Source organism: Salvia splendens, chromosome 5 (assembly GCF_004379255.2).
Source record: "Salvia splendens isolate huo1 chromosome 5, SspV2, whole genome shotgun sequence".
In the NCBI taxonomy this organism is placed as follows: domain Eukaryota; kingdom Viridiplantae; phylum Streptophyta; class Magnoliopsida; order Lamiales; family Lamiaceae; genus Salvia; species Salvia splendens.
In genome coordinates, this window is record NC_056036.1 from 38,849,372 (window position 1) to 38,861,898 (window position 12,527).

General features: G+C 37.6%; 1 protein-coding gene across 1 annotated transcript; it reads right to left on the reverse strand.

Moving 5' to 3' along the window:
• Nucleotides 1-255: 255 nt before the first annotated feature.
• Nucleotides 256-3,802, reverse strand: LOC121805846 (endoglucanase 25-like). Its single transcript, XM_042205862.1, has 6 exons — nt 3,200-3,802; nt 2,450-2,760; nt 1,772-2,224; nt 1,308-1,443; nt 1,042-1,214; nt 256-951 (listed from the first exon to the last, which is right to left on the reverse strand). The coding sequence occupies exons 1-6, from the start codon at nt 3,567-3,569 to the stop codon at nt 550-552; spliced, it is 1,845 nt and encodes a 614-aa protein (XP_042061796.1). The 5' UTR covers nt 3,570-3,802; the 3' UTR covers nt 256-549.
• Nucleotides 3,803-12,527: the final 8,725 nt, after the last annotated feature.

Here is a 12,527-nt window from a genome sequence, read left to right on the forward strand (position 1 = left end):
AATAAAAATAATTCAATTAACTTGAAACTTTTCAAGATAAAAAAAATGACTCTATTAACCGAGAGAGAACGATAAAAGATAAAATAATGATTGTTGGCTTGTTGCCAGTTGCCACCTCTATTTACGAGTACTTTAATAATTAGGGGTCTTATTTTATTTTGTTTTAAAAAATATAAATTGACAAAAATAATGAAATATATTTTTTTATAGTATTAATTTTATAATAATTAATACTAATATTGTATATGCTGTAGATTACTATAACATGTTCATGTTCAAACTCTACTGTTCAAAGAATATATGTTGGTGTTCATACATACATATACATACACACTCTATCACAATTTCCAAGTAAAATTGAGTTGTCAAGGATTCCTCTTTCCAGATTTGAACCGTTTTCACAAGAACCAGCACAACTCTCAGCTATCTTCCAACTCTCATCTTGAGCTACTTGTTCCTTTTAATCTGAAGATCTTCCCAAAATTAGCATAAACACCAATGATCTGTTTCGTCCAGTCACACAGCAGAAAGAAATTGTGGAAGTAGGATCTATGGCTTCCACGGAGCTGGTGGTGGTGGCGGCGTTGGAAACATGGGCGGCACAGCTGAGAAAATCGTATTCTTATCGATCCCCACAGATTTCTCTCCAGATAGAGCAACAAGGGCTGCAACTAAGCCGGCATTGCCTGCAAGTGTTGGCTCTGTGTAATTGTAGTTTGAGCGAACATCACGGAAACCGTCGTGTTTGTCAGGACCAGCAACCATAGCTCCAACAAGAACATTAGGGTTCGGCTTCTTACTGTCCCTCCATTTCCATCCCCCCTTGCAGTTATACTTGACCTTGTTCTTCGGAATGGAAGCGCCTCTGTGGTGCACATGCTTTGGGTAGTGATTGCCGAAGCCCACAACATAGCTCATCTTTCTGGGATTCTTACCAAGGATGTAATTTATCTGGAAGCAGAGATATATACTGGTTGTCAAACAATCACCAATATTTTAGTCGAAACAACATTCATCATATATATATGAAGTGTACCATACCTGGGTTTCTGCAAATTCACGGAGGACTTTTGTTGAGAAGAAACGAGGTCCACAATACCAGCCAGGCGTATCGGCAGCTTCCATGTAGTCACTGAACAATGTAGTGAGGAAAGCTGCATTAACTGCGTATTGAAGAGGCTGAGGGTTTCCGTGATTCAACTGGATCAGGCCACCTGTTTATGATCATCAGAACAATAACTAAAACATCCAACAGGGATAAACCATGTAATTTGCACAAGATGCTTTATAGCAAAATAGATCATTACCTCTTGTTCTGTTAAATGACGTGTAATATGGCAGGAACGAGCACATGAATATGCTGGTCTGGTTGTGGAATGTTTTCAAGATCTCTTCATATGGATAGCCAGGGCTGAGGAATAACCTTAGACGACTGAGAAGCACCTGCGAGGAAATCAAAAGATGGTTGTGCATTGATTAGTAAGAATCCCATGCACAACAAGTAGAACCAGGCAGCAAGCATTGCAGAATAGTTACAATACTTTCCCATGATGATGGTTGATCAGATTATTTTTGCAAATCAAAACCTCAAAATATAAACCCAAAAGAAAGAGAGAGAAAAACTAGAAGAAATGAAAAGTGAATTTGGCATTCTAGAAGTGCTTTTTTGGATCAATCAGTCTGAGTTATAGTGATAAACTAGGAAACAATAAACTGAAGTTGTAACCAAATCCCAAGTCAGAGAAAACAAGAAAACACTTATATTGCTTACTTGGGCACCGGCAAGTTTGTTGTCCCAATTAAGCACACCATAGTAGGGGCCTCCCCAAAACGCACCAGCATGCTTGGCAATACCAGGAGTTGTAGCAAGCTGAAGATACGAATTGTTACCCGTGGCATAGTACAGCCAAGCAGCACCCCACACATACTCATCATAGTAACCTGTAGAGTTATAGAACATTTCTGCCTCGTTACCATTACTATATCTACCACGCTGATCCCTGGAAAACTTAAAAAGAGTCTTGGCGCCATGGACAAGCTTCTGCGAGTATGCCTTGTTGTCCTTGAAAACTATAGATGCAGAAGCCAAAGAAGCAGCCATCTCTGCAGCCAGATCTGAGCAACTGTGACATTCAATAACAGGTCTCTCATAATCAATGTCCTCTGGCCGCATCCAACAATAGTGATCATTCTCCGTCCCTCCTGTTGTATCCCCCTGTCCAACCTGAAAATAAGAAACTATAGACGCTCAATACTTTTCTTAATCCCAGGCAAAATCAATGTCTCTGGTGAAATAAACAAATCTATCGAAGAGAGGCAATATCCAAGCCAAAGAATAACTTGTGTCCCTTTCCACACATAGCTAAAGAGAGGCAATAAAAATTCCTAACATGGTACAACTATACAAGTGAAGTTCCATGGTATAAGTTTTCTATAGCCAGAGTTATACCTGTGACACGATTCTGTCTATAGTATCCGCAGTGTGATTAAAAGTCTTGAGAAAATAATCAGTTCCCCACTTGATTATATCTTTGACATGGTTAAGCTCTCCAGCTGCTTCGAATTTTCCCTTGTACTCGATCACACTCCAACTCAGCATTGTCATGGCAAAAGCTTGCGGGAAGTTGAACTTAATTGCATCCCCGGCATCATAATAACCACCAGACAGATCTTTAAACAAAGTTGAAGAATCAGACTTGCCGTCATTCACACAAGAGTTGCCCCTCCACGATACGTTATTGTGCTTTGGTAGTTTTCCAGCTGTATAGGGGTATCAAGAATTAGACTGTGCATAAGTTGATCAATCATATAGGAGTACTACACATAATAAACTAAAAATCAGAGATTCAACTGTATAAGCTTTCATTTTATCAATTTTCTATTGCCAAAGCTGCATAATAGTATCAAGATAGAGCCTTCTTTCATCTTAAAGGTCAAATTATAAACAATTCTCCAATTCATCCATCACAATCCAATAGATGAAAACTACAATATAATAATAACCTTCACAAATCAAATCACATTAATTGACTAATTCGAAGTTTAAAAAAGAAAAGAAACCGTCGAATCTACCCATCCATCTCTAAATATATCAAATGCATCAGAGAAATCACCCCCAATTCCCATCAAATAAATTCATCGGATCCAGAAATATAAACACTAAATTAAACCAGCAATTAAGATAAATAGGTATACTCACAACGCTGAGCATTGAAGAACATGAGTGCCTTGTTGAGCGCGAGCGTGTAATTATCCGGCGGCGGCGGTTTGTGGTGATGGCGCGGCACCGTCTTAACGATCAAGGTGATGAATCCAGACAGTAATCCAGCTGCTAAAATGGTCCCCACAGTCCACACGAAGATCTTCCTACTAACGATAATGCAGCCGAGATCCACATACTTCTTCTTCTTCTGCTCGCCGGGGCCCAGCAGCCAGCTCTGCTGCGTCTCGTCGAGCGGCCGCGACAGCGCCGCCCTGTCGTAATCCTGCAAGTTCCGGCTGCGGTCGTCGTCGGTGGCGGAATCCGCCGCTATCTCCAGAGGCCCTCCCCATGGATCCCTGCCGTACATGCTCACACACTTTTTTTTCCTCTCAAAACCAAAATCTTCAGCAAATTAAGAGCTAAGATAACTAGGGTTTGGATCTTCGAAATCAATTGATCATGGATTGGGTAATGTAAGATCAAGGATTTAGTAAAAGAGAAAATGTAGGCGACGTAAAGTAAAGAGGTGTGGAAATGGGCATGTGGCTCTCTCTCTGCTGCTGTAGTGGTTTGCCTTTGCTCTGTGTGAAGTTGCTGTGTTTTTGTATGTCAAAATTTATTATTAATATAATTATTGCACCGAATAATTTTGGAATTTTTTTTATGAAAGCTACAATCTGTCTAATTCTCACCATGTCAATAAAATAATTCATTAATGTTACTGCTAAACATAATACAGTAACTTCTTCTAAAACTACCTAACTAGATTGTGATCTCCATTTCCTTTCATGTGAGCTATGGATAAAAAAATGAACTATACCACCAAATGACTCATTTAGATTGATAATATTGCAATAAGTGGATGAAATTTATGGGAGTTTATGTAATAAATGAAAGGAATTTAGGCTGATAACTTTGTTTATTACGCAATTAACATGTTTTAATTTGCAAAAAATGACTTAAAAATCAATTTGCCAAAACAAATTTCGGTAGTGGCTTTTATGGAAGGTGACATGTCAACATTTATTAAACGTTATATGGTGAAACATTGTAGGTGAACTATTGTTATTTTAAGGTGGAGTGTAGAAAAATGAAATTGATGCTTTGCTTACATTCCACTACAATTTTTACCTAACCTATGTGATCGAACTAAGTAACAAGCAATGAATTATAAATTTTAAATGATTAATTCAAAGGTGGCGGAAGAAAACTGATAAGGCCTATTTCATGCATCGGTTTAGAGGGTAAAATGTAGGCCACTTGATCAGTTTTACGCGGAAATCGAGTGTTAATTGTGTAGGAATGCCGTTTAATCAAGGACAACAAGGCCAAACTGATCATGTTGGCATAGAAGGCGAAAAATGCCCAAAACAGTGTGAGTTGATCAAGGTGATGTGCAAGCAGTTAGCCGGGGACCACTACATTGCAGAAGAGGACACGTATAGCCGATGCGCTGGAAAGCGATCCTCAATCGGTTATCAAGGACCACTGCGAAACAGAAAGGGGACACGTATAAGCTGACTCGACGGATAAGACGCGCAATTCCAGCAAGGACTAAGATTCTCTGCCAAAGTTGTTATCACAGCTGGAAGTTGTTATGAAGAGTCTATAAATAGAGGACGCATCGCTATAAAAGAGGTTCTTCATTCCTTTTATCTTCTTTTTAGTTCCGCTTTTTTTAGTTTTCTTTCCTTTACATTTTAGGAGTTATGTTCCAGTTTCGTTTAGAGAGTTAGCAATGGTTAGCTAGAGAGTAAGAGCATCCACAACCGTGCTCTTGCCAGCGGCACGGTTGTGGGCCCGGGCGGTACTATTCATGCCTGCTCTCTGGCAAGAGCACAATACCCACAACTGTGCTCTTCCGCAAGGACGAGCACAATTAATATAAAATTCAATTAAACAAAAACATTTCCATAATATTAAAATTCATTTAAAAACCACAATAAATATTACAAATTACAAATAAAATTAAAAATTACATAATTAAAATCCTAAAAATTAAAAATTACATAATTAAAATCCTAAAAATTAAAAATTACATAATTAAACTCCTAAAAATTAAAAATTACATAATTAAACTCATAAAAATTGAGATTTAGAGAGTTGTTTAGTATAGTGTCATTTTTTGTGTTTGAAATGAGAGTATTTATAGATGAAAGTATGAATTTTGGGGTAAAAATAATGAAAAAAAAATAAATTAAAAGTGTGGAAAAAATGGATATATATTATAAGGAAGTGAGAAAATATTTTTTTTATTAATTTTGAATTTTTCAGATTTTTTCGATTTTATTAAAAAAATAATAATAAAAAATAATAAATCAACGGGCCAATCAGAAGCTGCCACGTCGCCACCTCGTGCTCTTGCCGCTGGCACGGACGTGCTCTTAGCTAAGAGCACCACCCTGCCAGCGGCAGGGCGCATCAGCGGACGAGCTCTGTCCTTGCCAGCGGCAAGGACGGCGGTGAGCATGCTGCTCACCGCTGCGGATGGTCTAAGAAGGAGTGCGACAGAAGGGAGCATGATAGAGAAACTCAGATCTGTTTGGCGCAGTTTCAGTTTCCGACCGATGACCTTTTGGATTTATCGCTTTCTTACATTTCAGATCTAGTCACTTAGTTAAATTTTGTGTTTGTTACATAGTTGAAAAATCGTTCTTGTTTTGTAATCTGCACTTTCCAAGTTCTGTTCTGAATACTGTTTAGAATCAAGGTTATTTGTTTTCGGAAATCTCGTTGACTGTTCTATCTCAGTTTCAGTTTTAAATTCCCAGATCCAATGTTTGAACTTGCATAATGTTGAATGGCAAAGTAATTCGTAGATTCGTAGCATGCTTAAGTAGTTAAGTCATTTATTTCAGTTTGTCCCTTACCTGATCAGTTCACTGTTTCCAGCATGATATGTCACTTGATCAAGTAGATAGTTTACATTCTGCCTAGCTTAATCCAGTGGTTTAAAAAAAACTCTCAACTTAAAGTGTGGCCGCAGCCAAAACCCTGTTCACTAAACACACACTCAACGCAACAGCTTCTCTATGGGATCGACCCCGTACTTGCCGCTTACGGTTTAAAGTAGGTTGAATGTTGGGGAGTTATAAATAGTTTTGAAAGAGAGAGAGGCGCCTTGATCAAATTGCAACGACAATTGCAAACTGATCCACCCAATCGGTTATATTTTTATATTACTTGATCGACTACGTGCAAATAAAAAAAAATCTCTGTCTTTCCAAAAACCTTCTTCTATTGTACACCGACAAAATTTTCCCACACCTAAAGTCTGATTTGTCATTACATAAACAAGAAATTGGGCCCCACAAAACATAACTATTTTGACTCATTAGTCCATCGTTCCACCGACAGCAAGTAATTATACTTTCTGATTAAGAGTTTTTCTTTGTAATAAGAGAAAAGGTTCTTATGAGCTGCATTGATCATTTATTTAATTGAATAATTGTGGAAATTAAATAAGTACTACTAATAACTATTCGAGCTAAAAATAACACTAAATTCATCAACTGAAAACTAATGATGCAGCGATTGCCACGTCACGAGGCATTTATATAAGTGATATGCATATAGACTTGCGGCTTGCCCAAGGTTTCACGAACCGACGTTTAAAACAGAAACCGTAACCGCCAGTTATAGTTCCGAACCGAAACCGTAAGAATATTGTTGAAATTAGTAAACTCAATTACTTCACAATTAAGGAATATTAAAGTATTGGAAGCTTGGTGAACATTGTGGAGAAAAAATATGAGATTATGATGAAGTGGCCGGAGGATTCTAGAAAATTAAAAGTTGTCATGCAACTTGTATTATTAAATTATTAGAATTATCTAGTATAGTCTAAAAATAGGAATTAGGAATATTAAATTAGAATACTAGAATTCTCTAGTTTGGTGTAACCGACTTAGATTGCCTATAAATAGGCATTAGGTGTTTAGTAGTAGTATGTACACAATTAATCAAGTTAAAATTGTGAGTGAGATAGAGAAAGAGTCGTAGCTCAAAGTGAGAAAGAGAGAAGAAAGCTTTGAAGTGCTGAAGCACTCTTTGTTTGAGTGTATTTTGTAATCCCTTTTGTGAGAAGCATATTAATACTTATCCTCCATATTTCATCCTTGTTAAGTGCTCCTATATTTTGTGTGTCAAATATCCAACAAATATACCCGAACTGAAACCGTCGATTTTTGAACTGTGGTTCGGTTCAGATTCTAAAATTTTCGAACTGAAAATGTGCCGGAACCGCCAGTTTCGGACAGTTCCAAACCGGAACCGTGAAACCAAGCCGGAACCGCAAAAAAACGGCAGTTCGGAACTGTGAAACCGTAAAAAACTGCCGAAAGACCGCCGGTTCGGAACTGAAACCGAAACCGGCGGTTTTGGATCCGGAACCGAAACCGTAACCGTAACCATAACCGCAAAACACCCTCGCGATTTGGTTCCTGTTCAGCAATTTTTAAAACCGGAATAGGCGATTCCGAACCGTAACCACCGATTCCGGAACCGTGAGCAACTCTATGTGCATATACTGGTTTGTTATTTATTTGCGCATTTGCAATGCTCATACATTAAAAATGATATCATGCATCTCTAATGACAATCACGATGAAATTGATGTTTCTTACTAAGAGTACTAGATAAACCAAGCATGAGGTCTCAACTTTTAATATTTTTTTATCTATATAATTATTTCATAAAAATAGAGATATTTGTGATGGCATAAGAATTAATGAGCGCAGCAGAAATTGCATACAAGAATAACAGATCTAGATTCATAATCATATTGCAAGTTCAGCATGTGAAATGCAACAGAACTAAATCTTACTTGTTGTGTTGTTTTCTTCTACGATTGAATCCTGCAAGTTGAATCCACTACTATCGAGGTCCACGTGCAATCCAATCCAATGCAGGAACTATCCCGGTACAATTGCTCCTTAGAAGAATGCTAGAAATTCTCTCTACAAAGCTTTACATATTTTTTCTCTACTGTTACTCTATTTCTCCTCTCCCACAATGGAGAATAAGTAACCATTATGTAGATAAAGAGTCACTAGAGTTTCATGATTGTTGGGCTTATGTACTAATATAATTGTAGTCCAACTATAATTACTTAATCCATATTAATCTAATTGTAGCTCATTTCTTTCAATCTCCCACTTGGACTAGCATTAGATATAATACGCAGTTCCAACTTTGTACCCTTGAGCAGATCAAAATACACATATTGTGTGACCCTTTAGGCCCTCATTATCGACGATAATCTAATCGAAGTCTGCACCAAACTCCTAGACTGCGTTGGCAGCGTAGCTCGATATATGAAGGACGTTTACGTGAATTCGGTAAACAAGCCTTTACACAAAGTTTATAGTAATATCTTTTCATTCACGAACCACCCGATTGAGCCTAAGATTTGTTATGTGTCATCCAAATAGCTCAATCACTTTATCTCATCTTTATTAAATGACCCATTCGATCATATTCAATTACTTTAATTGAATATATCTTTGTATTGACCAATGACTTAATGATCAAGTAATATAGAGAATTTGAGTGTTCTCTCGAAATTCTAATCGAGGAATGAATCTCATTCTTGGCTCAACTACCATTTTCATTTATCTTATGATATACCCAACACAAGTCCGTATTTTAATCCTCCTTTGGGAGGCAAGCGTTGGACAAGATCAAAGCACACCACTCAACAAACAAAATGTGTAATGACCTCAGATCCAAGGACTATTACATACTTCATGTACTAATAAATTGTAGACACTTAACAAAACAATTTAATAGTAGGGTATACCAATACTCTCCAAAGTATACCATGTGTCCATCACGAGTATCTAATATCTCATAGTTGTGATAACAACTACATTCTCGAAGAATGTGATGCAAACCCCATGCTAACCTATAACATATCATCAATATCTCATTCTTGATGATCATTGGTTAGGGTTGTTTTAGAATTATACTACAGTCATAATTCAAGGGAACAAATATTTAGAATAAATACAAACATTTTAAACAATTATTCCAATAAGTGCATAAAACCCATAGAAAATAAAATTTTCATATAATGTGATCAAGTAATATTGTCTCAACACAAAATGTTTCTAAGACATATAAAACTGTAACTCCCACTGATTTAAAGCCATCTACCAACATTCTTAACACCTAAGCTCTCAAAGTGCTTGTTGTGTTTTGCTATACATAACGGTTTGGTGAAAGGATCAGCCAAATTATCATCAGTGGGTACTCTTTCTAATTTTATGTCGCATCTTTCAATTATTTCTCTAATCAGATGATATCTTCTGGGACATGCTTGTTCCTGTTCGTAGCTTTGGGTTCTTTTGTTTGCACAACAGCACCGGTGTTGTCACAATACAAAGGTATTGCACTATTGGCACTCGGAATGACACCCAGTTCTTTAACGAACTCTAAAAAGCAACAGCTTCTTTGGCAGCTTCAGATGCAGTAATATACTCGGCTTCGGTGGTGGAATCGGCAATTGTACCTTGTTTGGAACTATTCCAACTCACTGCTCCACCATTGAGGACAAAAACATATCCAGACTGAGACTTATAGTCGTCATGGTCTGTTTGGAAACTATCATCAGTGTACCCAGTAACTGATAACTCTGGTTGTCCACCATAGACTAAGAAATATTCTTTAGTCCTTCTAAGGTACTTAAGAATAGTCTTAACAGTTTTCCAATGTTCCTCGCCGGGATTTTGCTGAAATTTGCCTGTCATGCTAGGCGCATAGGCCGCATCTGGCCTAGTAGAGATCATGGCATACATAATAGATCCTATAGCCGAAGCATACGAAATCCTTTTCATGTTGTCTCCTTCTTTGTCATTAGAAGTACAATCTTTCTTTAACAATACAATGGCATGTCCCATAGGAAGAAAACCTTTCTTAGAATTCTCCATTGAGAAGCGCCTTAGCAACTTGTCTATGTAAGTGGATTGTGATAATCCTAACATCCTATTTGGTCTATCTCGATAGATCTTAATTCCAAGGATATAGGAAGCATCACCTAGATCATTCATCATAAAAGAACTAGACAACCACTCTTTCACGGATTGCATCATGGAAAGATCACTTCCCATAATCAGGATGTTATCAAAATAAATGATAAGGAAGACAACGTTACCATTCTCGCGTTTACTATAAACACATGTGTCCTCTTTGCTTCTGACAAAACCAAACGATTTGATTGTCAAAACAAATATTACAACTCCTCGAAGCTTGCTTAAGTCCATTGATGGACTTCTTTAACTTGCACACTGCATTCGGACTTTCTTTCGATACAAAACCTTCAGGCTGTGTCATATAGACATCGCCTTCTAATTCTCTAATGAGAAATACGATTTTGACATCCATTTGCCAAATGTCAAAATTGTAATATGCAGAAATTGCAAGTAATATCCTAATGGACTTGATCTTAGCAACTGACGAAAAGGTTTCATCATAGTCAATGCCTTCGCGCTGACTATAACCCTTTTCACTAACCTAGCCTTGTAGGTTTGTACTTTGCCATCTGCATCTATCTTCTTTTTGAAGATCCATTTGCAACCTATGGGGTAAACCCCATCTGGCAAGTCAACTAGTTCCCAGACTAAGTTGAAGTACATCGAGTCCATTTCAGATATCAAGGCTTCAAGCCACTTCTCTCGATCGGTGTCCGACACCGCCTCGGTATAGGTCTTAGGCTCATCATCATCTAAATCAACTTCATCATCTTGGTTCTCAACCATTAGATTCAGTATCTCAGGTGCACGACGAATCCTTCTAGGCCTATCGAGTTGGTTTTGCTCTGGTTCAGGCTGTTCATTCCGTATGTGAGAAGATTCAGGAATATCACTATGATTTTCTTGAGGTGGAGGTGATGCAACTATTGCATCATCTTGTCTTTGATGCATCTCATTATTTTGAGGTGGTCCTTTTAGAGTCTCTCTAAGGTCCTCTCTAAGAGTAATTTTCCCTCCCAATAGATCATCAAAAACTCCCACTGAGTTATTGTCCAATCCAGTGGATAATACCCCATCCTCATTGTTAACTTGTGGTTCTTGAATTTCTTCAAGATCTACTATATTTTGACCTTGTTCCTTATAGACATAACTGTCTTCAAGGAGTGTCACATTCCTTGATGTTATCACCTTGTGATTTTCAGGACAGTAGAAATCATACCCTTTAGTTTCTTTAGGATATCCCACAAAATAACATTTCTCACTTTTAGTTTCCAATTTATCAGTTATCATTTTCTTAACAAAAGCTGGACAACCCCAGGTCCGGATATGGTTAAGACTTGCTTTCTTGCCACGCCATAACTCATATGGTGTTTTCTCGACTGATTTAGAAGGAACCCTATTTAGAATGTAAGTAGTCGTTAGTAAGGCATGACCCCATAGGAATAAAGGGAGACTGGTGAAGCTCATCATGGATCGAACCATATCTAATAATGTTTGATTTCTCCTTTCAGATACTCCATTCATTTGAGGTGTACCAGGAGGTGTCCAGTCCGACTGGATTCCATGTGACTTTAAGTAATCAAGAAATTCTGGGCTCAAGTATTCCCCTCCTCGATCTGATCGAAGAGTCTTGATACATTTCCCAAGTTGTTTCTCAACTTCACACTTAAACTCTTTAAATTTCTCGAAGGCCTCGGATTTATGTTTCATAAGATACACATATCCATACCTTGATAAATCATCAGTAAAAGTTATGAAGTACGAATAACCACCTCTTGCTTGAGTTGGAAACGGTCCACACACATCTGTGTGAATCAACTCTAGCTAATCTTTGGCACGCACCCCTTTCTCAGAAAATGGTTTACTCGTCATTTTTCCTTTGAGACAGAATTCACAAGCTCCATATGATTCTAAATCAAATGAAGTGAGATAGTCTAACTTTCTCAATCTTGTTATTCTTTTCTCATTAATATGACCAAGTCTACAATGCCAAAGATAAGTTGCATTATTCGTATTATATAGCTTAGGTCTTTTGTTTTGCACATTGAGAATATTTCGTTTGTATTCAAGCATATATAATCCATTTTCAAGAGTGGCATTTCCATAAAACAATCCACTAAAAGAAAACGAGCATCTGCTGTTTTCAAAATGGAAGGAAAAACCCTCAATGTCTAACATCGGAATGGAAATAATATTCTTTGAAATAACTGGAATAAAATGACAATTATGTAAGTCTAGTCTATGTCCTGAGGGAAGATCTAATCTATAAGTTCCCACGCATTCGGCAGCAACTCTTGCTCCATATCCAACACGTAAATCAACTTCCCCAGGTCTCACTTTCCTGCAGTCACTTA

Coding starts and splice junctions, on each gene's coding strand:
- LOC121805846 (XM_042205862.1), bottom strand. CDS start 3,569: ATGTACGGCAGGGATCCATGGGGAGGGCCTCTGGAGATAGCGGCGGAT. Junction 1,444..1,771: donor ACAAACTTGCCGGTGCCCAA/GTAAGCAATATA, acceptor ATTTCCTCGCAG/GTGCTTCTCAGTCGTCTAAG. Junction 1,215..1,307: donor GTCATTTAACAGAACAAGAG/GTAATGATCTAT, acceptor GATCATAAACAG/GTGGCCTGATCCAGTTGAAT.